The sequence below is a fragment of the Alnus glutinosa genome, chromosome 9 (genome assembly GCF_958979055.1).
Source record: "Alnus glutinosa chromosome 9, dhAlnGlut1.1, whole genome shotgun sequence".
Taxonomy (NCBI): domain Eukaryota; kingdom Viridiplantae; phylum Streptophyta; class Magnoliopsida; order Fagales; family Betulaceae; genus Alnus; species Alnus glutinosa.
In genome coordinates this window covers 25,318,663-25,343,983 of record NC_084894.1, presented here as the reverse complement: position 1 = coordinate 25,343,983, position 25,321 = coordinate 25,318,663, and the positions used below count along the sequence as shown (strand labels likewise).

General features: G+C 33.6%; 4 protein-coding genes and 1 pseudogene across 4 annotated transcripts; 3 read left to right on the top strand and 2 right to left on the bottom strand.

Moving 5' to 3' along the window:
- Positions 1-6,596: 6,596 nt before the first annotated feature.
- Positions 6,597-7,302, bottom strand: LOC133877571 (18.5 kDa class I heat shock protein-like). The gene has a single exon (XM_062315931.1). The coding sequence runs from the start codon at positions 7,148-7,150 to the stop codon at positions 6,707-6,709; it is 444 nt and encodes a 147-aa protein (XP_062171915.1). The 5' UTR covers positions 7,151-7,302; the 3' UTR covers positions 6,597-6,706.
- A 4,762-nt stretch (positions 7,303-12,064) lies between these two features.
- LOC133877569 (class I heat shock protein) lies at positions 12,065-12,721 on the bottom strand. The gene has a single exon (XM_062315930.1). The coding sequence runs from the start codon at positions 12,614-12,616 to the stop codon at positions 12,173-12,175; it is 444 nt and encodes a 147-aa protein (XP_062171914.1). The 5' UTR covers positions 12,617-12,721; the 3' UTR covers positions 12,065-12,172.
- Positions 12,722-15,687: 2,966 nt separating this feature from the next.
- On the top strand, positions 15,688-19,886 carry LOC133877416 (glutamate--tRNA ligase, cytoplasmic-like). The gene is made up of 6 exons (XM_062315702.1): positions 15,688-15,970; positions 16,174-16,270; positions 16,365-16,518; positions 17,015-18,093; positions 18,340-18,807; positions 19,571-19,886. The coding sequence occupies exons 1-6, from the start codon at positions 15,831-15,833 to the stop codon at positions 19,781-19,783; spliced, it is 2,151 nt and encodes a 716-aa protein (XP_062171686.1). The 5' UTR covers positions 15,688-15,830; the 3' UTR covers positions 19,784-19,886.
- A 1,617-nt stretch (positions 19,887-21,503) lies between these two features.
- On the top strand, positions 21,504-22,369 carry LOC133877889 (17.3 kDa class I heat shock protein-like). Its single transcript, XM_062316339.1, has one exon. It carries the CDS (start codon positions 21,647-21,649, stop codon positions 22,133-22,135), a length of 489 nt encoding a protein of 162 aa, XP_062172323.1. The 5' UTR covers positions 21,504-21,646; the 3' UTR covers positions 22,136-22,369.
- Positions 22,370-22,630: 261 nt separating this feature from the next.
- LOC133876912 (glutamate--tRNA ligase, cytoplasmic-like) lies at positions 22,631-24,794 on the top strand (annotated as a pseudogene).
- The last annotated feature ends 527 nt before the right edge of the window (positions 24,795-25,321 follow it).

Sequence of the window (25,321 nt, the reverse complement as noted above, 5' to 3'; positions counted from 1 at the left end):
TTAGATTTATAGGGGAACCCTTTCGATGTGTTGATAGAACATAATAGAACATTCGTATGGGTAAAATAAAAAATGGTTTATTAAGATTTGATTTTGTAAATATAAATGCAATGAATTGTTTCAAAACACGAGAAGTTAATTTACCTACTAAAATATCGCCCGTCACTACTTAAGATCTGAGCATCACAACTTTATTTTTGTCTACATTGCAAAGTAGGCGAGCTTTGATATGCGGTTTTGAACAAATGCATAGAGTACTTCCCCAGTCCCCCCCTTGCCAGCGTGGGCGGTAGGGACATGCCCACTGTACGCACCCCAGATAAATGAATGCCGTACAATTTTTGTACAACTCTAACATATTTTTTTTTTTTTTCAAATTAACCATTAGATATGTTTTCTTATATATGAGTTCTACATAGTCAATTGTTAATTTTTAAAAGAGTTGTTGAAATTGTACAAAAATTATATAAAAATTGTAAATATATCATATTTCTATATATAAACAATAGACTTAAAACCTGGCCAAGTTTTTGTATTGTGATAAGAATGATTATGATGGAGAATAATGGGTTTGAAAAATTTGGACATATAGTCACATGGGTGAGTTAGAATCAAAATATAACATCAATTCCAAGTTGAAAAATCCCAACCATGGATTCACAAAATATTTGCCAAAATAGAAATGATGCATATTCGTACGGTTTCCTTTGCAGGGCTTTTGATGAAAGGCTTGTGCCGCCGGTTATTACTTGTCAAAGAAGGGTAATTCAGAAATGCTAAAATGATTTGAAGCATCATCATTGAAGATGATTAAAATAATTAAAAAAATAATAATGTTAAGGGTACTAATGAATAAATTCCACATCATCTTAATACTTATTTATTGATAAAAAAATTTAGTATCTTTAGCATTTCTCAAAGATAATATATGTCCTCCCACTTCTAGCCATTTTTACATCTTCAAACTCCAAAAGATGCGGGCATTTCGATCAAGACCCTCGTAAACTTCAAGACCTCACATATTAGTGAAGAAGTAATGCTAAATGTAAAACTTATATTTTTATTGTGTCATTTTAAAATTAAGAGAAATTTATACCATTGATCTTTGTGGTTAATTTAAATTACAAATAATTTTCTCTTATATCAAAATTAATTAAGAAATCCTTGTGGTTAGCTTAATTTACAAATCGCTCACTCAAGTCAAATTGCTTTAAAAATTTTAACATATTCGGTTAGGTGCCACGTCAGCGCCAATAAGATGGCCACACATGTCCACATTAAAAAAAAAATGTATAAATCTATTAAAAATATAAAAAAATAAAACTTAAAAAAATATTAAAAATAGAAAAGGGGTAGCTGTCGGTGGCCAAGGGTGGCTTGTAGGCCACCTCCAGTAGCCGAGGGTAGCCCGCAGGCCACCTTAAATGCCTTTGGGGGTGGCAAACCTGTAGCCACCCCTTTTTCTCTTTTCAAATTTATTTATATTTATAATTTTTTTAAGTTCCATTTATTTATATTATTTTATTGAGATTAATACGTGTCGCCATCTTAATAGTGCAGACGTGACGCCTAATAGAATTTATCAAAATTTTTAATAGAATTTGACTGCAAAGAGCGATTTGTAAATTAATCTAATCACAAAAATTTTTGAATCAATTTTGATACCAAAGGAAGTGATCTGTAATTTAAACTAACTACAGGGATCAATGGTGCAATTTTTCTTAAAATTAATATAGTTTTTAAATTTATTATTAAATTAAATTTTAATCAAATAATGATTTTAAAAGTCATATCAATTTTAAAATGACACAAAAATAACATAGGAAGACATTTAATGTTACTCCTATAGAAGTTGCAAAAAAAAAAAAAAAAACAAAGGAGGACCCGTTCCAAAACGTTCGGTTTGGCGTGGCCTCCATTCCTTGCTGTGCAAGAATGTGATTTTTTTTTTTCGCATTTTCAAATTGTTATTTATTTATTTCAAATGTATTTATAAACAGGATATTTTCTACAATTTTGTTTAAAAGTTCCAGTTTAGCCTGTAAAGTTGAGGGACCAAATATAATATTGGATTTACACAATTTTTGAGCATATGATATAATAAGGAGTTCATAAGTTGTACTAACTCTATTATTTCAGGTTTGCATATTAGAACCCAAAATAAATAAATAAATAAATAATTAAAAAAAAAAAACAAAAAACAAAAAACAAAACAAAACAAAACAGTACTATGTGATTTCATGTCTACGATTCTCCTCCTCCCTTTGTATTGGCATTGGTCCCCGACGTATAGTACCATATGTCCTCCACATTGAAGAATGCCAATATTTTCATACGGCTGTCGGCAGACATGGGTATTCGCTTTCATGACCAATTCCTCGCACGGTATAATAATAATAAAAAAACAATTTACCTCTAAGTCAAATCATTTTTAATTTGAGTATCAAAGTTTAAAAATTTGTAATGTAACTCTTTAAAATTTTAAAAAAATTCATTTAAGGCATTCCATCTAATTTGACTGTCAAACTAGACGAAATTTTGACCACTCCAAAACGACATCATTTTGCCTTTTAGGGGGTGAATTAAAAATTTTAAAAATTTTGTGGGGTAAATTAGAAATTTTGAAAAATATTTGTTTTTTATTTTTTTAAAAATAAATAAAAACCTCTAGGGGTGGCTGCCAACCACCCCCAGCCAAAGGGGGTGGCCGGGGGTGGCTCGAAAGTCACCACTAAATTCTTTCGGCCACCCCCGGCCGCCTCTTGGGGTGGCTCGCAGCCAACCACAGTGGCTGGCGGTGGCTGCCCAGCCACCCCTTAGTATTTTTTTTTTCTTTTTTTTTTAAAAAAAAAAACAAATATTTTTGTTTTATTTATTTTTATTAGATTTTATAATTTTTTTATTTTTAATAGACATGTGTCGGCTTCCTATTGGGTATCCCCAAAAGGGCAAAACGACGTCGTTTTGGAGGGGTCAAAATTCTGTTTGGTTTGACGGTCAAACCAGACGAAATGCCTGAGTTGAAATTTTGGAGGGGTACATTGAAAATTTTTAAACTTTGGTAGCCAAGTTGAAAATGGCTGACAACTTCAGGGAGGGTGAATTGTATTTAACCCAAAAAAACAACTAATTTTCGTCATAAAATATTTTTTCAAAAATTTTTTTTTTGCCGAAAACATTTTTTGGCGTTTGGCGCATACGAAAAATTACAAATATTTTTTATATTTTCATTCAATCATATTAACTTATAAAAATCAATTTTTATCCACAACAACAAAATATTAATGTAAAATAATATAAAAAAACAAAAAATTATGTTTAACTTAACAAATACCCATTGAACAATAATTATATATTTTACAAATTGAGATTATTTTTAAAAAATATTTTTAAAGTGGCCAAAATCTAGCAATTTGTGCCGGCTCCTTGTCAGAATCTGGCCGTTTATGTCAGATTCCATCCAAAATGGAAGAAAGCCGACCAAATCCTAGCTGTTTTGGCATAATCTCGGCCATCTGGCCGAGATCCGACCACTTTGGCCAGATTCCGGCAAAACTGGCCAGAATTTGGCACAGTATTGTCAGAATTCGGCGATGGTGGTCAGATGTAGCCGGATTCTAACAAAAATTTTCAAATTTCGGCACCGGCTGGATTCTGACTAGTGCCGGAATTTGGCTTGTTGGAATCTAGTGATTGTTGCCGAATTTCGGCGATGATCGACTGCTTGAGCGTGAAGGTTAATTGCGTCGTTTAAAAGATGGTTGACTGTGTTCGCCGTATGAGGAAAATGATTTATGTTCCGAAATTTACTAAGTATATTTTGTCAAACGGAAATCATTTTTCGGTGACTATTATTTTTGCTCCTACCAAACACCGAAAAATGCCAAAATTATTTTTTAGAAACTATTTTACGCCGAAACAAACATAGCATAAATAAAGTTCATGTATTTTTTTAAACTACCACTTAATTAACAATGTCTCTTTAAACTTTTAATTTGGATACTGTCCCATCAAATTACTAAAAATTGCAAATTTTTCTCAATAATGAAAATACCCTTAATAAAATAATAAAATAATATATATATTTTAAAAAAAATTAAAAAATTAAAGCTAAAAATTAAAAAATAAGTACATAAAAATTAAGGGTGGCCAAATTTAAAAATTAAAAAGTTTTTCGTTTTTTAATTTTTCTAAATTTCTTTATATATAAAGAAATTAAAAAATAGTTTTTTTATTTTATTTATAGGAGCATTTTTGTTTTATTGAAAAAAATTATAAGGATGTAAGGTCATTTTTATCGTTATATTGGCTTTGGGGAAAACATTAATAATGTTTTGGTACTTTGGAATGAACATTGTCGTAATTGAAAATTTATGAAAAATATTGTTAATCGGGTGATATGGACTTATAAAAAACAATAAAAAATAAGAAATTTACTAAAACAAATTCAGGGTCACGTGTTGTGGTGCACCAATTATTTATAGAGAATATTTAATAGGGGCGAATTGGGAAGCACGGGAGAGCAGTGCTGCAGTGGAGTATGAATGATTCTCGTACAATGCATGGGGTCCGCTCAGCTGCGGTACTGGGGTTGGTGAATCCCTTTTCCGTGAGGTACACGAAGATTTGTCGGTTTGGTAAAGAAATATTTTTGGCTTTGAAAAAAATGGTAAAATGTGAAAATTGATTACGTTATTATATAATCAGATGACGTGATAATTAAATGTTGTGATAATAAAAATTAAGTTATTTATCACGTTAGTTACAATTTTATTTAGTTTGCAGAAAGGGTATTTATTCTATTGAAAAAGTGAATAATTATTATTAAAATAAAAAAGAGTGGAATAGAATAGTTATTTTTACTTCCTAGTTTAGTAAAAATATATATATTTTATTATTTTAATTGAAATCGATTTAAAACTACTAAAAACTGCCAACATTATATATATATATAAACTCAACTAAAAAATAAATAAATTGAAAACTGGTGGGTGGCCTGAAAAATGTAGAGAGAAAATATAAAATAATGAGGGTTTTTTTAAAAAAAAATAAAAAATAAAAAAATTGTCTATTCCTTTAAAAATAGTTATTTTTTTTTAGAGGAATATGTATTTATATTCGTAAGGGAATAATAATTTAAATGGAAATAATTATTTCAAAGAATAAGCTCCCTACCCTACCAAACAAAGTAATGAGTATTTCATAGAAATAGTCATTCAATTACATGGGTCTATTCTGCGAACCAAACGAGTTGAAGCCTAAATAATTAAGAGTAATGCTATTTAGTATACAGTTATACGACTGCAATACAATTAAGATTATGTGACAGAATAACCTTGTAAATCATATTTTTATCGCACAATTATTTTACAATGCAAATGGGATAGTCTTAACCAATCTTTAAATTTTTATTTTTAACAAGACATATTGAAGTTGCTACGTGAGTATTGTACATAATTGTAAAATAAAAGCGACAAAAAATGTTTAATAGGTTAATTGTGGGACAAGTTGGGTATATATATATATTAATGGGAGGAGAGTTTGAGTGATTTTCTGGAGTATGTTTTACAAAGGGCCCCAATTAATGACAAATAATAAGAATTTTCTTTATAAAAATATATTTGAAGGTTTAATTATAGTCAATATTCTTTAATTAGAGCCTCTAATTATTGTAATAATAAATTAAAAATGCATTAATATCATTTAATTTTTCAACATTCCATTCTTGAAATAAGTCTTAAAAAATTGATAGAATTAAATAAGGAAATCAAATAATATTAAAGACATTCTTAAAGAATTACATCTATATCATTCTGGATGACATGAATGTAATTTTTTAATTACATTTATATTATTTCAGATATACACCATAAAAACACTAGAAGAAATTTTAACATTTTTTTAGATATTTTTGGCCAAGATTCCCATCATAATTTACAAGGGACAATTAATCAGGAATAAATTATGATCCCAAGTTCATATTGCCAACTGAATCGTCATTGCATGAGACGTGTTTTTTTATTTTTTTTTTCCGTCTCTCTCATATGGGTTGCTTTCGGTCCACACGCAACGTTCAAAAATACAACATTTATGATCGAAGTCCAACATTCAAAATAAAATGAGAAAAACAATTAAATGTTAAAAAGATTAAAAAAAAAAAATAAATAAATAAATAAATATTTTATTCAATTACAAACTCATCTCTTAATAAGATTCCATTTTTATCTTTCAATTTCCTTATTCAAATCTTATTTAAATTTGAATTCCTTTATTCTTCTCCAATTTCATTATTTTCCAACAACAATTTTTTTTATTTAATTTTAAGAAATTAAAATCACTAGACAATGGTAGTTTGCCAAAAAAGAAAAAAGAAAAAAAATAGTCTTAACTTTGAAGGTTTTCTAAAACATGATATCTATAATGAAATTAACGTATTTTAAAATTGTAAATAATATGAAATCATGAAAGAAGCTAATGTGAAGTGAATTTAAATATGAAAACAAAAAGTTATTCAATTTCTTAAATTGATTTTTTTTTTTTTAAAAAAAAAAAAAATACTACTGCTCTTAATAAAAAAAACAAATTGAAACCATCGATACGCAAATCCAAATTTTATTTATTTATTTAATTATCTATCGCAAACAAATAATTTTACATTTATCAAACAATTTTATTTTTGGACCAAAACAAACAAACGGATACAAGTTCAACTAGAAATTTCAATTGTTTTAACGTCAGGCTTCTTGACCTTCTCCTTAGGAACAGTGACCGTAAGAACCCCGTTCTCCATGGACGCCTTCACCTCATCCATCTTCACATTCTCCGGCAGCCTGAACCTCCTCATGAACTTGCCGCTGCTACGCTCCACTCTATGCCATGTATCGTTCCTGTTTTCCTTCTCCACACTCCTCTCTCCGCTGATCTGGAGCACTCTGTCCTCTTCAATCTCAACCTTCACTTCCTCCTTCTTCAGCCCCGGAAAATCGGCCTTGAACACGTGGGCTTCTGGGGTCTCCTTCCAGTCGATTCTGGCGTTCACAAACTCAGAATTTTCCCGAGAAAATTCAGGACAAGAGAGGAAAGGAAAATCCTTGAAGGGGTCGAAGACGCCGCTGCGTCGGCCACTGAAGAAGCTTGGTATGATCGACATTCTCGCGACGAATTTTCTGCTTGATGACTGAAAACGAAATTGGTACTGTGTGCTTGATGAGAGACTTGATTGGAATTGCTGTTGGGACTCGATGGTTTGCTGGAGAAGGGATAGGTTGGGTATTTAAAGTAATTTAGAGGACTATTCTAGTACTTTCGAGAGTAAATTGGCTTGATTAACGAACTTTACTCACAAATTCGCGAATTTTCGTGGGATTTCACGAAGACTGGACCGGGCGCTATTTTTTTTTTTTCTTTCTTTTTTTCTTTTGAGGTGTGGACCGGGTGCTTCTAAGACTGGAAGTAGAATCGATATGAGATCTCTTCGGCTCGGCCCAATTTTGGCCCTCACTGCCTCTGTTTTTTGTTTTCGTTTTATTTTTCATTTTTAATTAGAGATATGCTAAGTGTACTTAAATTTTTACCAAAAGAGTTTTACTAACTAATGTGGAACTTGATAAGTGGCTCCACATCAGTTTAATAGTAAAATGAATTAAAGAATGTTTCAGTACATAAAGACAAAAATGCCCCTTACATCTATCAGTGAATATACCACGCCGGAAACACAGCATACCGCCGGAAATTCCCGACCACTCACCTCGACGACCTAATCCCTGTCCAAATAGGCCAGAATCCGGCTAGTTTGGTCGGGAAAGGGCCAAATCCCGACCATCCCCGCTAGCTGGCCGGGAACGGCCAGATTTCGTCCAGTTGGGCGGGATCCGGCCATTCTGTCTGGGGAACAGCCAGATCCCGTCCAGCCGGGCGGGATCCAGCCGTTCTAGCCAGGGAACGGCTGGATTTGTCCAGCCTGCCTGGATTCGGCCGTTCTGTCTTGGAACGGCCAGGATTCGACTGTTTTGGCTGGAGAACAGGGTTGCGCGGCGAGAACTGAATCCGGCGATGGGAAGAGGATCTGGCCCATTTTTCTCATAACTGATGAAGGGTATTTTTGCATTTGTATAACATGTCACGTCAATTAGTAAAACTCTCTTTGTAAAAGTTTAAGTACCCCTAGCATTTCTTTTTTAATTAAGGGATTTGGTTCGAGGGTTACATAGATAGTTTTTTAAGTTTTAAAAAGTGATTAACCACTTCTTAGGATTAAAAAAAGAAAAAAATTATTGTTAAAAAAATTGATAGCAAATAAAAAGAAAAATTATTAAAAAATACGGAATTGAAAAAAGAGTAGAACACAACAACTATTTCTACTACTTAGTTTTGTAAAAATAAATATACTTTAATTAGAATCCAATCAAAATTACTAAAAACTTGCTCACATTATTTATTTTTTTATATATATAACTCAACTAAAAAAAAAAAAAAATTGAAAACTGGTAGGTGGCCTGGAAAATGTAGAGAGAAAATATAAAATAATGAAAGGTTTTTTTTTTTTTTTTTTTTTTTTTTTTTTTTTTTTAATAAAAAAAATGTAGTCTATTCTTTAAGAAATAACTATGTTTTTTTAGAAGAATATGTATTCATATTCGTGAGGGAATAGTTATACAAATGGAAATAATTATTTCAAAGAATAAGCCCTTATCCTACCAAACAAAGTAATGAATATTTCATAGGAATAGTCATTGTATTACATAGGTCTATTCTGCGAACCAAACGAGTTGAAGCCTAAATAATCAAGAGTAATGATATTTAGTAGACAGTTATACAACTGCAATACAATTAAAATTACGTGCCAGAGTAACCTTGTAAATCATATTTTTATCGCACAATTATTTTACAATGCTGATAAGATAGTCTTAACCAATCTTTAAATTTTTATTTTTAACAAAGACATATTGAAGTTACTACGTCACTATTGTACATAATTGTGAAATAAAAATGTGATTTATAGGCTTATAGCATTACTCGTATAAAAGCGACAAAAAAATGTTTAATAGGTTAATTGTGGGACAATATATTTATATATATATTAATGGGAGGAGAGTTTGAGTGATTCCTGGAGTATGTTTTACAAAGGGCCCCAATTAATGACAAATAATAAGATTATTAATGGGAGGAGAGTTTGAGTGATTCCTGGAGTATGTTTTATAAAGGGCCCCAATTAATGACAAATAATAAGATTATTAATGGGAGGAGAGTTTGAGTGATTCCTGGAGTATGTTTTACAAAGGGCCCTAATTAATGACAAATGAGTAATGATTCAATGCCACCCAAAGATACAACTTTTCACCATCTTGCCTATGTGGCAAGGTGGTCCCCCACTACTTTTTGAGTTTTTTTATTTTTTAAAAATAAATTAAGGTGGGGGACCAGCTTGCCACATAAGCAAGGTGGTAAAAAGTTGTATATTTAGGTGGTAGTGAATCATTACTCATGACAAATAATAAGATTATTAATGGAATAATGATTCAATGCCACTCAAATATACAACTTTTTACTACCTTGTCACATTGGCAAGGTGGTCCCCTACTACTTTTTGATTTTTTTTTTTATTTTTTAAAAATAAATTAAGGTGGTGACCACCTTGCCACATAGACAAAATGGTGAAAAGTTGTATATTTAGGTGGTAGTGAATCATTACTCTTATTAATGGGAGGAGAGTTTGAGTGATTCCTGGAGTATGTTTTATAAAGGGCCCCAATTAATGACAAATAATAAGATTTTTTTTTTAATAAAAAAATATTTGAAGGTTTAATTATAATCAATATTCTTTAATTAGAGCTTCTAATTATTGTAATAATCAATTAAAAGTTCATTAATATTATTTAATTTTTCAACATTCCATTCTTGAAATAAGCCTTAAAAAATTAATAGTATTAAATAAGAGAATCAAATAATATTAAAGACATTCTTAAAAAAATTACAACTATGTCCTTTTGAATGATATTGATTCAATTTTTTATTACATTTACGTCCTTCATGATAGATACCAAAAGAATACTAATGCTCCGTTTGTTTCGACGTAAAATAGTTTTGTTGTAAAATGGTTTCAGGGAAATCATTTTTCTGGAAAATATTTTTCGCCGAAAGCATTTTTCGGTGTTTGGCGTGTACGGAAAATCACAAATATTTTTCATATTTTTATTCAATCATATTAACCTATAAAAATCAATTTTTATTCAAAACATATAAATATTAATGTAAAATAATATAAAAATCATCGAAGACGAAATTCCGTCACTGACCGACAGAATTCCAGCCACTTTTATCGAATTCTGGCAATCCAAGATAAGGGCCGGAATCCGGACAGTTTCGTCAGAATCTAGGTTGGCCGAATTCTGGCGAAAGTGACCGGATTCCGGCCAAAATTGTCGGAATCCGGCACAGAACGGCCGGACTCCGGCATACTGGCCGAAATCTGCCAGAACCTCTGGAATCCACCCGTTCTGGCCAGATACGGCCAGAATCCAGCCGTTCTGGTCAGGATTTTCTAGCCAAATCCGACCAGCAGGCAAGGATCCGGCCTATTTGGACAAATCTGGCCGTTCTGGCCAGATTTCGGCCAGATGGCCGGAATGAGACCAATTTGGTCGCCAGAATCTGGGCTGACCGGATTCCGTAGCCGGATTCGGGCGATATTGACCTGATGTTGTCTGATTTCGGTATTAGCAAGATTTCGGTGATGGTCGACTGCTTGAACGTGAAGGTTGATTGTGTCGTTTAAAATGGGTCGAATGCGTCTGGCGTTTTCAGAAAATGATTTATGTTTTTAAAAAGCGTAAATCATTTTCTGAAATTTACTAAGCATTTTTTGTTAAATAGAAATCATTTTCCGGTTGACTATTATTTTCGTCCCTACCATACACCGAAAAATGTCGAAATCATTTTACAGAAATCATTTTACGCTGAAACAAATGGAGCATAAAAAGAGTTCTAGCATTTTTCTAGATATTTTTGACCAAAATTCCCATCATAATTTACAAGGGACAACTAATTAGCAGTAAATTATGATCCCAAGTTCATATTGCCATCTGAATCGCCATTGCATGAGATATGTGATTTTTTCCCCTCTCTCTCTCTCTCTCTCTCTCTCTCATATGGGTTGTTTCAGGTTCACACACAACGTTCAAAAATACAACATTTATAATCGAAGTCCAACGTTCAAAATAAAATGGGAAAAAAAAAATAAATGTTTAGAAAATGAAAAGTCTTTAAATATTTTATTCAATTACATACTCATTTCTTAATAAGTTTTTATTTTCTCTTTCAATTTCCGTATTCAAATATTAGTCAAATTTAAATTCCTTTATTCTCCTCCAATTTCATTATTTTCCAATAACAATTTCAAATATATGGAAATATTGTTATTTTTTTTTATTTAATTTTAAAATCAGTAGACAATGGTAGTTTGCAAAGAAATAAGAACAAAAAAGTCTTAATCTTGAAGGTTTTCTAAAACATGACATCCATAATGAAATTAACGTATTTTAAAATTGTAAATAATATGAAATCATGAAAGAAGCTAATAATGTAAAGTGGATTTAAATATGAAAATAAAAAGTTATTTAATTTCTTAAATTGATTTGTTTTTTTTTTTTTTGAGAAATGCTAGAGCATTTTTTGGTGTTTTCCTAGTGTTCTTTTAGAATGACATAGATGTAATTTTTTTGATTAAAAAATTACATATATGTCATCTAAAATGACATAAATGTAATTTTTTAATTACATCTATGCCATTCTAGGAGAACACTAGAAATTTTTTAATTACATCTATGCCATTCCAGGAGAACACTAGAAATTACATCTATGTAATTTTTTTGATTAAAAAATTACATATATGCTATCTAAAATGACATAGATGTAATTTTTTAATTATATCTATACCATTCCAGGAGAACACTAAAAAAACACTAGAAGATGCTCTAGCATTTCTTTTTTTTTTTTTCTTTTTTTTTTTATTTATTTAAAAAAACCACTATTGCTCTTAATAAAAAACAAATTGAAAACATCGATATGCAAATCCAAATTTTATTTATTTATTTAATTATCTATCGTAAACAAATACTTTTACATTTATCAAACAATTTTAATTTAGGACCAAAACAAACAAACGGATACATGTTCAACCAGAAATTTCAATTGTTTTAACGTCAGGCTTCTTGACCTCCTCCTTAGGAACAGTGACCGTTAGAACCCCGTTCTCCATGGACGCCTTCACCTCATCCATCTTCACATTCTCCGGCAGCCTGAACCTCCTCATAAACTTGCCGCTGCTACGCTCCACTCTATGCCACGTATCGTTCTTGTCTTCCTTCTCCACACTCCTCTCTCCGCTGATCTGGAGCACTCTGTCCTCTTCAATCTCAACCTTCACTTCCTCCTTCTTCAGCCCCGGAAAATCGGCCTTGAACACGTGGGCTTCTGGGGTCTCCTTCCAGTCGATTCTGGCGTTCACAAACTCAGAATTTTCCCGAGAAAATTCAGGACAAGAGAGGAAAGGAAAATCCTTGAAGGGGTCGAAGACGCCGCTGCGTTGGCCACCAAAGAAGCTTGGTATGATCGACATTCTCGCGACGAATTTTCTGCTTGATGACTGAAAACGAAATTGGTACTGTGTGCTTGATGAGAGACTTGATTGGAATCGCTGTTGGGACTCGATGGTTTGCTGGAGAAGGGATAGGTTGGGTATTTAAACTAATTTAAATGACTATTCTAGTACTTTCGAGAGTAAATTGTTTGGCGGCTTGGCTAACGAACTTTACTCGCAAATTCGCGAATTTTCGTGGGATTTCACGAAGACTGGACCGGGCGGTTTTTTTTTTTTTTGAGGTGTGGACCGGGCGCTTCTAAGACTGGAACTGGAAGTAGAATCGATATGAGATCTCTTCGGCTCGGCCCAATTTTGGCCCTCACTACCTCTGTTTTTTGTTGAAGTTTTATTTTTCATTTTTGATTAAGGGATAAATTTATTTGGTTTGAGGTTCGGACAAATAATTTTTTGGGTTTTAAAAAGTGATTAATCACTTCCTAGGATAAAAAAAAAAAATGGTTTTTATTGTTAAAAAAAATTGATAGAATTCGTTAATATTCGCACTAGCAAATAAAAAGAAAAATTATTAAAAAATACTGAATTGAAATCTCTTTTATGTTGACCCTCCGAAGACAACTTTCTGCACTTCATTTCTTGTTTGGAACGTTCATTGATTTCTCTTTCTTGATTTAGTTTATTTGAAGCTTGTTAGAACAATGGATTAATTGTGGGTCATCCGATCCCTCGAGCCTTCATCAACTAAATCAAGTATTTTACAAGGAAAAAAGAGAGAAAAATTGGGAATAAGATCTCTTCATGTCAAGTGAAACGGAAAATAATTATTTCTAAGGTTAAGATTTTGTTTCCTTGTATCTAAAAGTATATACATAATGAATGACACGTTATTTAAAATTTTAAGTAACACGACAATATATATATCATATGAAAACATATACAATCTTAAAATTCTATTATTACTTGGTTGTCAACTGAGGATGCTTTAATTACTAGAAATAGTCCTCAAGGGGTAGCTCAATTGGCCGGGAATCACGTCTCATGAAGCGGAGGTCTCTAGTTCAAACTCCCTCTCCCTCTTGTGTGGATATGTCAAAAAAAAAAAAAAAAAAACTAGAAATAAAGCTTATGAAATGGGGCTTTAAAGGGGAAATGTGCATTATGCTTTTTGCATGTGTGGAATTGAGAATAAGGATCCCTTGTTCTTTTCATATAGCAGAGTATGGAAGAATGTTATGAATTTGTGTGGTGAAGCTTGGTTGAGTATATTTGGATTATCCTGAAGTTAAGGATTTGATGAGAATTATATTGTATTTGATAAAGATTATATTACTTTGACTTTAAAGATTTAATGATATTGAGTCTTCATAAATTAAGTGATTTGATTAGGATTGTATTTCATATGTAAGCTCTATAAATATATTAATGAATTTTTTGTATTGTAAACTAATCAAGCAATAAGAGCATAATATAGCTATTTGGGTTTTATCCTGTCGATGTAGGTTATAGACCGAACCACGTAAAACTCTTGTATCTATTTTATTATCCCGTACTTTATTTTTAATTTCTTTTAGGTTTATAGTTTTCGATCATGTGGATTTTTTTATTTTTTATTTTTTATGCCGGTTTTTGTATTTTACGGTGAAATCCGACCGTCCCTTGGTGTTTTGCTGCGTGATTCAACTGTCCTTGGTATTTGCGGTGTGATCTGATCGTCCCTTGTTGTTTGCAATGATATCCGATTGCCCCTTTGTATTTTGTGGCGATCCCCTAATGGTTTACGACAAGATTCAACCGTCTGTTGTAAGCCTTCTAACAAGTTTAAAAACATTTAAAAAACATTCAAACTCAAGATTCCACAAATTTCTACCTTGAGTTTGAGGGGATGTTAGAGTATATCAGGAGATCGAGAATCCAAGTTATAGTTGAAGACTATCATCTACCCACATTTGAAGATTAACTTAGACTTAGTCACAATTACTTAGTTGTAGTTGAAGTTTATTTGTATTATCTAATTTTCCTATAACTATGAGCTTGTTATATTGTAAACACCACTCAAAGAAATAATAGGAAAATGTTGCTATTTTAATTAGCTTTATTCTGTGGACGTAGGTCATAAACCGAACCACGTAATTCAAAGTTGACCACCCTCCGAAAAGCTGGGATGATATTATTGATTTAGTTTGCAGCAATAGATAAAGAAAACTATGGAGATCGACCATCCCAAAACAGGAGCAATTAGTGCAGAAGATTAAATGGGAATTAAGATCTCGGCTTCTTTTCAAAGAAAAGTTCAAGAAAAGTAAAGGGAATGAATTCCTCTAATGTGCTTGGGGCATAAATGGGGTTCTGGTTTAGTTTATGTAATTCTGCAGAGTTTGGTTTTGTGCTTTGAGTTTACGCCAGCTTGGTGTTTACTCTGGAGTTGCTTATTCTTGTGTTTAAGCAACTTTGTAAAGAGCATAGTAAGAGATGGAGATCATAAATCATCAAGAAGATATTAGATATGTATATTATAATTTGATCATGAAACTGAAACTTTGTAAGAGATGGAGATCATAAATCATTTTTTTTTTCCCTTTTCTTTTAGATGGAAAATGCAAGAAATTCAAATGGGTGCAACAGAATATGGTAATGCTATAAATCACGTTTTTAGTCTCAATTAACTTTTGATTTTTGATTTTTTTAAATAAGGACCGATATAAAGGTTAGTTGAGATTGTGATAAAAATATGATTTCTAATCTCTAACATTACTTAGAGCCTGTTTGGAAGAAAAAGCTGGTCCGTTTGGTTATAAACTCAAAATACCTTTTTGAATTTTTTACCAAATGTCAAATAAGTTTTCAATAAAACACTCTCAAAGCCAAAAAAAACCAAAAAGAAAAAAGAAGAAGAGAAAATAGAGAAAAAAAAGTGCAAATAGATAAAAGAAATATTGGAGTACTTTATTTTTAATAAAAAAAAAACTTCACTTTAATTTCTCTTTTTAACTTTTATTAAAAAAAAAAATACAGTGCCATGTAAGTATAAAGAAAATTACCAAAAGGCACTATATGGAGCTCTAAAGATAAAACGACAGTCAAAATTGGGGGCTCTTTTACTTTGTGTAAGAGTTGACGCGTGGTTAATGCTCGTAGAAACCCTCGATGCTCTGCGTCCGCCGTTGAGCCCGTGAGAGAAGAGGAGAGAATATATGGGCGTTGTCTCTTGGTGACTCCTGATTAGCTGCTGAAAATGGGGATTAAATTATTGTCGTTTCCGGCTGAGAGCCCTCCGCTCGCGGTGATAGTGGCGGCCAAGCTTTCTGGCTTCGATCTGCCAACCGATACATCCCTCCCTCCTGACTCTGCTCCCACCCTTCTCTTCTCTAATGGGTATTCCTCAATTGCCTTTACTATCATTCACATGAACGTTGATTCTGGTTTTTTTTTTTTTTTAATTATTTCTTCAGTCACTTTTGAAGTTAAAACCAAACATGCTCTTTTGGGCTGTTTGCATTTCGATGTATGGTTGTTAGCATTTTGTTCTAACCTGCGAGAGATTTGGTATACTGAAACTCAACCTGTATTTATTCTAGGGTGAAATTGCATGGAACATATGTGCTTCTTCGTTATATTGGTCGGGTTGCCACACTTCCCAACTTCTACGGGCAGAATGCATATGAATCTGGCCAGGTGGTTTTCTTTGAATTTGCTGAATACAAGACTTTAATGCGTGTTATTCCATAATGTTTGGTTTCTTTCTGTTTTGCTGATGTTTCGTTCTCAGATTGATGAGTGGCTGGAACATGCTCCTGTCTTTTCATCGGGCTCTGCGTTTGAGAATGCTTGCAAAAATTTGGATGATTTTTTGCAGAGCCGTACCTTTTTGGTTGGTTACTCTTTCTCAATTGCAGATGTAGCAATCTGGTCAGGTCTTGCAGGTAGAAGCTTCTGATAATACCTATTTATGTCTTCTTATATGGTTTTATTTAGACATATTTAAGCCTCCTGCCTGGTGAATCAAAAATCCCAAGTAAAGATAGTCTAAACCACAGATGTTTTTTGCATGCCACTGGAGGGATCATTTGGCTGCTACTAGGGGATTAAATTTTTAGCTGTCCTTGTTTGGTGTATTGGGTTATGACATATTTTATCCATGGATTATCTCTTTTTTAATTTTAATAGCCACACGTTTTATTGTGCTCCTCCTAATAGTCATGGAGGATTAGACGGATTTTTCTTTGTCTTGATTGGATGGTTTACACCATCACCCTAGGGGATTGGTTTTAGCAGGAAGGATCTAGTTTCTTCTTATCTAATTTTTTTCTCTTGACTAGATTTTAGTTTTTACAGTGCAGCAAAAATCTTCCTATTAGGTGATCAAAATTTTATTTTATTGAGTTATATTGCAGATTCTTAGTATTCTATGCCTTTCAGGAACTGGGCAGAGATGGGAAAGTTTGAGGAAGACAAAGAAGTACCAAAATCTTGTACGGTGGTTCAATTCTATATTGGCAGAATATACTGATGCCTTGAATGAAGTCACATCAATATATGTTGGCAAAAGAGGCTCAGGAAAGCTGATTGCAGCCAAATCCAAAGAGCAACAGGGTGCGAACAATCAATCAAAGAGTTCGTTTGAAGTAGATCTTCCATATGCCGAGGTTGGAAAGGTGAGGTTGCGGTTTGCACCAGAACCCAGTGGTTATCTTCACATTGGGCACTCAAAAGCGGCATTGTTGAACCAGTATTTTTCTCAGCGGTACCAGGGCCAACTTATCGTGCGCTTTGATGATACAAACCCTGCCAAAGAAAGCAATGAGTTTGTGGAGAATCTTCTGAAGGATATTGAGACTCTAGGTATCAAGTATAATGCTGTTACATACACCTCAGATTACTTCCCCCAGTTGATGGAAATGGCTGAGAATTTGATTTGCCAGGGTAAAGCATATGTTGATGATACACCACGTGAACAAATGCAGAAAGAAAGAATGGATGGCATTGAATCAAGATGTAGAAACAACAGTGTGGAGGAGAATATAAAACTCTGGAAGGAAATGATTGCAGGATCTGAAAGAGGTTTGCAGTGCTGTCTCCGTGGGAAGTTGGATATGAAAGACCCAAATAAATCACTTCGAGATCCTGTCTATTATCGTAGCAATCCAGTTCCCCATCATCGGATTGGCTCCAAGTATAAGATATACCCAACTTACGATTTTGCATGTCCATTTGTTGATGCCATAGAAGGTATAACGCATGCATTACGATCTAGTGAATACCATGATCGTAATGCTCAGTATCACCGGATTCAAGAGGATTTGGGAGTAAGAAAGGTTCACCTTTATGAATTTAGTCGGCTGAATATGGTGTATACACTTCTTAGCAAGCGTAAGCTTCTGTGGTTTGTTGAAAATGGGAAGGTTGATGGATGGGATGATGCTCGTTTTCCAACTGTCCAAGGAATTATTCGTAGAGGTTTAAAAGTTGAAGCATTGGTACAATTTATTCTTGAACAGGTAATTTCAAGCATTGATACAACGTTCATTGCCAATATGAAGACAAGTGAGAAATAGGTGTTTGTAGCAAATTCAGATTCAAAACCTTCTATATTTGTTCCATGCTTCTTACAACTGTTTGATTAGTTCCAGATTGTGAAACTGTTTGTTAATAGGTTTGCTTGGTTTATTGTACATGATAGTCATTCTTTGATTGCCATCTCCATGAAAAGGTTATTGGTTATCTCTGTATTATTTCTGTTTCAGGGAGCATCAAAAAATCTCAACCTGATGGAATGGGATAAACTCTGGACCATTAATAAGAAGATCATCGATCCTGTATGCCCCAGGCATACTGCTGTCATTGAAGAAAGGCGTGTGCTGTTGACCCTGACAAATGGTCCTGAGGAACCATTTACCCGCATCGTACCTAGGCATAAGAAATATGAAGGTGCTGGTGAGAAGTGTACGACATTCACAAAGAGGATATGGATTGAGCATGCTGATGCCGAATCCATCTCAGTAGATGAGGAAATAACCTTAATGGATTGGGGAAATGCCATAGTAAAGAAAATAGAGAAGGGGCAAGATGGGATCATCACACAGTTGACTGGGGTTTTGCACCTTGAAGGATCTGTCAAGACCACAAAGTTGAAGCTTACTTGGCTGCCTGAAACAAGTGAACTAGTTAACCTCACACTGGTGGAGTTCGACTATCTAATTACAAAGAAGAAGGTATGTGCTAGTTAACTGATAATGTAAGCTTTTTTAGTCAGGAAATGTATATTAATTCTGGAGTGTCAATACCAGGCATTATCTTCCGGTTACCAACTGGATGGACCATTGTTTTGTTGATACTCTCATTCCAACAAAATCTTGCACCAAGAGATTTCTTGGTTATAATCTGCTGACATGGATGCAGATGTCTAAGTTAATCATATTTTTTGTGTCCAAAATTTTAAAACCTTAATAAGTATGCCTTTTCATTTATTTACTTGTGAATCTAGTCCACTGAAACATTATGTCATATGTGCTGCTTGTGGCGTAGTTTTATTTATGTGCATGTGGCGAAAATGGTAAGCTTGTTTTCTATAATCAAGTCATATAAACAGTGGTATCCTAAATTGTGTTGAGCAAAAGTGCTTGTAAATCATGCACTAACGTATAAGTACACCCATATTCCACACATGCTTTAGAAATGAGTGATGCCATAAATACTCGCATTTTTTCACACCCATTTCCACACATCTTTAGGTGGCTTTTAAAACCACAATTGGATTAAAATCCAATAAAGATTCATTCCAAATCCAATAGTGGTTTTAAAAGCCACTTAAGGGTGTGGGAAGATGGGTTTGAGAAAGTACTCTTAAATATTAGAGGTAGATTCGTTTGGTGTCGAAGCAGTTTTAAATGTTTGACATGGCTGCCATGTAAAAAACTGTGCTAATTTTTCTATGGAAAAGTGTGATACATGTTACTTTGTATCTTGTGATTGCAGCTTGAAGAAGGAGAGGATTTCGTTGATGTTGTTAACCCATGCACTAAAAGGGAGACCGCCGCTCTGGGGGATTCCAACTTGCGGAATTTGAAGCGGGGAGAGATATTGCAGCTGGAGAGGAAAGGATATTTCAGATGTGATGCTTCCTATGTTAGGCCTTCAAAGCCAATAGTTTTATTTGCGATCCCAGATGGCAGAGGCAGATCTGTTTGAAGTAAAACATTTACAAACATCGTTGTTGATTTAATGTGATTTTGTCGGATAAGAATTGGTGTTTTCTATAATCAAGTCATATAAACATGGATTTGTATGGAAATACTGAAGATGCATCTTTCTTTTCTATGATTGCTATGAGGTATGTTTGGTAAATGATTTTGTAGTGGATTTTTTTGTTTAAATAGTAGTAAGAAGTGAATGATGTGATATAAAATAGAAAAAATGGAAAAATATGTTTAAGCGCCCTAATTAGCAGCTGTTTTGAAAGTAGTCCCAAACTATCAACCCTTGGTCTCTGGCTTCTCAAACTACCAAAAAGTTTTTAAAAAAATAATTTTGTTGAAATATGCTTATAATACTCTTGTTACGTGTTATTTTTCTCTCTTCATTTTAGGTCACGTTTGTTTTCGCGTAAAATAATTTTGGCAGTAAATATTTTTTGACATTTGATTTGTACAAAAAAAATAGCAAATACGTATTATATATTTATATAATTTGAAGAGATGCAAGGAAGAAAGAGCGAAAAGGAGTTTTGGAGAGAGTGAAAATAGAAGGCTGTCAAATATAGGATTGAGATTTAGTGCAATTGCTTGTAATTTGGGCATGCAATTGTAAGAGAGTCCTTGTGAGGTTCACCTGCCTGGACAAGTATTCAAAATAACTCGAGACCTGTTCGAGCAAGTAGGCCTCATAAAGGCCCTATCATAATAGTTAGCTTGGAGGTGTGGGAGAGTGACGGAAAATGATTTAAGCATGGAGGTCTGGGTGCATTTTTTTCAATAACAAATTCTATTGGTATTTATTAGTATTCGCAATTTTTTAAAAACAAATAAGATTTTATCCAACTTTTTTTAATTTTATCTTAGGAAGTCAAACTATTCAAATATCTTTTTCAATTTTATTTTGCTTTGAAATTCGTGTAATAAATTATAGTTGAATTTAGATTTCAAAAAATTGAACACCCAAATGCCCCAAACTCCCATAAACCATTTTATGGCTCATGAAAATTATTTTTCTTTATAAACTAAAAATATTTTCAGGTTGACCAATATTTTACATTACGGTAAACACTCAAAAATAGGAAATTATTTTTCGAGAAAATATTTTAAGCCAAAACAAATGGGGCCTTTGTTAAAAAATTATATTTTTTCTGTTTTAGCTACTATTTTTTTAAAAGTACTCATGTCTCCCTCTATATTTTAATTATCTACTTTTACTATTCTAATTTAGAATTTATTTATTTATTTTTTTAAAAGCACGTACATTCTAAAGTCATATGCATCAAGAGTTTTTTGTATTTTTTAAAATGTTTGGTAAGCTACCATACTCATCAAGTTAATCAATTTTTGGATTAAAATAACTAATTGAAGGCAGTTAGATTATCATCCAAGTAACCTTTGAAATTATTGCACCGGGGATACTATTCGAACAAACCTCGGCATGTGAAGCCCATTGGATTGGCATTAAATGGAGAGGATCCTCTCCGGTTAGTGTTTTTTAGGGACATAGTTGTCATTTCAGATTTTATGAAAATGCAAAATGACAACTATGCCCTTAAAAATACACCGACTGTAGAGAATCCTCTCCATTTCAATCCTTGTCCATTGGATTGGGCCGACCGATAATGTTCTCAAGAGCACTGGAAGGTTCTTCAGTTAAATTAACTGAGCAAGGCCCTCGAAAGAACTAGAATGCCCTTTTAAATGTTATAAATACGCAGTATGTCCTCTATCTCTGACATCGTGGAAGAAAAAAACTGAAGAGCATCTATTGGTTTAAACTCCTCAGCACCCAATTCTTCTTTCGTTTCGTCTCAATTCTTCAATCCCACACCGAATCTATAAAGCAGCCAATCAAAAGATGTCGCTGATTCCAAGCTTCTTTGGTGACCGAGGACGAAGCAACGTCTTTGATCCCTTCTCTCTCGACCTCTGGGACCCCTTCAGGGACTCTCCTTTCCGTTCTGCACTTTCTACCTATTTTCCCGATTCTTCCCTGGAAACTTCGGCTTTTGTGAGCACCCGGATCGACTGGAAGGAGACCCCAGAAGCCCATGTGCTCAAGGCCGATCTTCCGGGGCTCAGGAAAGAGGAAGTGAAGGTCGAGGTTGAAGACGACAGAGTGCTTCAGATAAGCGGAGAGAGGAACGTGGAGAAGGAAGACAAGAACGACACTTGGCATAGGGTGGAGCGTAGCAGCGGCAAGTTCTTGCGGAGATTCAGGCTGCCGGAGAACGCCAAGATGGATCAGATTAATGCTGCTATGGAGAATGGGGTCCTCACTGTCACGGTCCCCAAGGTGGAGGGGGCCAAGAAGCCTGATGTCAAGGCTATCGAAATTTCGGGCTGAATTTAAATCAGTCTTGAGTCATCTCTCCAATGCGACATGTCGTCTAGCTACATAGCAGTATAGTTTTTGTATAACGAGTCTAATAAGCGTCCGTGTGATATTATTGTCTCTAATAATGGTTGTGTGTTTGAGTATGTGTGGAGATAATGTTTTGAGTATGTGTGGAGATAATTCCAGTGCTTGATGATGGAATTAACGTTCTAATAATAAAGTTGCTATGTTTTTGCAATGTAATTTCTATTCTAATTTGACATTGCCAACACATAGAAGCACAATCTACGGGGATGTTTTAAGGTTAGAAATTGCTTTTTATTATTTGATGCAACGGCTGCCTGGTGTCACTAAAAATTGATGTTCTTTCAGCCAAAATTTAGTTAATAGTAATTAACCTGAAACGAAAAGTTGAGAATATAATTGGGATAAATGAGTAAACAGATTTGTGTTTGTTTTGGTGTTTGAAATTGATGATATCAAATTTCGCATGGTGGGGTTAGGATGTGGGGGAGTGGCAATGACTTGTGGTCAGGTAAGAGTTTTTGACAGTCAAGTTAGTATTTTTGATTGAAAGTGATAGAGATGTTGGAGAGAATTCTTTTAAGGACTTGGGTTTTTATGAAAGTGATAGAGATGTTGGAGAGAATTCTTTTAAGGACTTGGGTTTTTAAGCGGAGAGATCCTGTATTTTAGGCTCATTTGGGCTCTTTTGGGTTCATGTAACAGTGATCTTTTAATTTGACCGGGTTTTGGACATTAGGCTTTAAGCTATTTTCTATTAGTACAAGAATTCATCATCACGAGTAATCCTAAATATTATCATTGTATTCACTTTTTATTTTCTCACTGCTAATGTAACGTGGTCTTTTCGTAATATTTGATACATGAAGATGAATTTCTTGTTCAAAGTGCAGGGGTAGAGACAATTGAAGAGGCGAGCAGAGGCTTCTTGTTCCAACTGTCCAAGGAATTATTCGTAGAGGTTTAAAAGTTGAAGCATTGGTACAATTTATTCTTGAACAGGTAATTTCAAGCATTGATACAACTTTCATTGCCAATATGAAAACAAGTGAGAAATTGGTGTTTGTAGCAAATTCAGATTCAAAACCTTCTATATTTGTTCCATGCTTCTTACAACTGTTTGATTAGTACCAGATTGTGAAACTGTTTGTTAATAGGTTTGCTCTGGTTTATTGTACATGATAGTCATTCTTAGATTGTCATCTCCATGAAAAGGTTATTGGTTATCTCTGTATTATTTCTGTTTCAGGGAGCATCAAAAAATCTCAACCTGATGGAATGGGATAAACTCTGGACCATTAATAAGAAGATCATCGATCCTGTATGCCCCAGGCATACTGCTGTCATTGAAGAAAGGCGTGTGCTGTTGACCCTGACAAATGGTCCTGAGGAACCATTTACCAGCATCGTACCTAGGCATAAGAAATATGAAGGTGCTGGTCGGGGAGAAGTGTACGACATTCACAAAGAGGATATGGATTGAGCATGCTGATGCCGAATCCATCTCAGTAGACGAGGAAATAACCTTAATGGATTGGGGAAATGCCATAGTAAAGAAAATAGAGAAGGGGCAAGATGGGATCATCACACAGTTGACTGGGGTTTTGCACCTTGAGGGATCTGTCAAGACCACAAAGTTGAAGCATACTTGGCTGCCTGAAACAAGTGAACTTGTTAACCTCACACTGGTGGAGTTTGACTATCGATCTAATTACAAAGAAGAAGGTATGTGCTAGTTAACTGGTAATGTAAGCTTTTTTAGTCAGGAAATGTAAATTAATTCTGGAGTGTCAATACCAGGCATTATATTTCAGTTACCAACCGGATGGACCATTGTTTTGTTTGTACTCTCATTCCAACAAAATCTTGCACCAAGAGATTTCTTGGTTATAATCTGCTTGACATGGATGCAGATGTGTAAGTTTATCATATTTTTTGTGTCCAAAATTTTAAAACCTTAATAAGTTTGCCTTTTCATTTATTAACTTGTGAATCTAGTCGACTGAAACATTATGTCATATGTGCTGCTTGTGGCGGAGTTTTATTTATGTGCATGTGGCGAAAATGATAAGCTTGTTTTCTATAATCAAGTCATATAAACAGTGGTATCCTAAATTGTGGTGAGCAAAAGTGCATGTAAATCATGCACTAATGCATAAGTAGGTACTATACCCATATTACACACATGCTTTAGAAATGAGTGATGCCATGCATAAACACTACCACTTTTTCACATACCTTTAGGTGGCTTTTAAAACCACAATTGAATTAAAATCCAATAAAGATTTATTTCAAATTCAATGGTGGTTTTAAAAGTCAATTAAAAGGTGTGGGAAGATGGATATTTGAAAGTACTATACTCTTAAAAATTGGAGTTAGATGCTTGGGGTGTCCAAACAGTTTCAGATGTTTGATATGGATGCCATGTAAAAAACTGTGCTAATTTTTCTATGGAAAAGTGTGATTCTTGTTAGTTTGTATCATGTGATTACAGCTTGAAGAAGGAGAGGATTTCGTTGATGTTGTTAACCCATGCACTAAAAGGAAGACCGCCGCTATGGGGGATTCCAACTTGCGGAATTTGCAGCGGGGAGAGATATTGCAGCCGGAGAGGAAAGGATATTTCAGATGTCAAATTATCTAAAAATCTTTTTTCAACTTTAATTTGCCTCGGAATTCAAGCAGTAAATTATAGTTGAATTTTTATATCAAAAAATTGAACATCTAAACATTCCATAAACAATTTTATGGTCCATAAACAATTTTATGGCTCATAAAAGTTATTTTCCTTAATAAATTAAAAATATATTCAGGTTGACCAATATTTTACATTACGGTAAACACTCAAAAATAGGGAATTATTTTTCGAAAAAATATTTTAAGCCTAAACAAATGGGGCCTTTGTTAAAAAAAAATGTATTTTTTCTGTTTTAGCTATTACTTTTTTAAAAGTATTGGGGTCTCCCTCTATATTTTAACTATCTACTTTTACTAATTTAATTTATATATATTTTTTTCAAAAGTACATTCTAATGTCATATGCATCAAGAGTTTTTTTTCTACAATACTCATCAAATTAATCAATTTTTGGATTATAATAACTAATTGAAGGCAGATTATCATCCAAATAACCTTTTGAATTATTGCACCGGAGATGCTATTCAAACAACC

What these genes read in the sequence shown, in the direction of transcription:
- LOC133877569 (XM_062315930.1), bottom strand. Translation starts at nt 12,616, where the DNA reads ATGTCGATCATACCAAGCTTCTTTGGTGGCCAACGCAGCGGCGTCTTC.
- LOC133877571 (XM_062315931.1), bottom strand. Translation starts at nt 7,150, where the DNA reads ATGTCGATCATACCAAGCTTCTTCAGTGGCCGACGCAGCGGCGTCTTC.
- LOC133877416 (XM_062315702.1), top strand. Translation starts at nt 15,831, where the DNA reads ATGGGGATTAAATTATTGTCGTTTCCGGCTGAGAGCCCTCCGCTCGCG. An exon ending in ATGCATATGAATCTGGCCAG is followed by an intron (nt 16,271 to 16,364) that starts GTGGTTTTCTTT and finishes TTTCGTTCTCAG; the next exon opens with ATTGATGAGTGGCTGGAACA. An exon ending in ATCTAATTACAAAGAAGAAG is followed by an intron (nt 18,808 to 19,570) that starts GTATGTGCTAGT and finishes TTGTGATTGCAG; the next exon opens with CTTGAAGAAGGAGAGGATTT.
- LOC133877889 (XM_062316339.1), top strand. Translation starts at nt 21,647, where the DNA reads ATGTCGCTGATTCCAAGCTTCTTTGGTGACCGAGGACGAAGCAACGTC.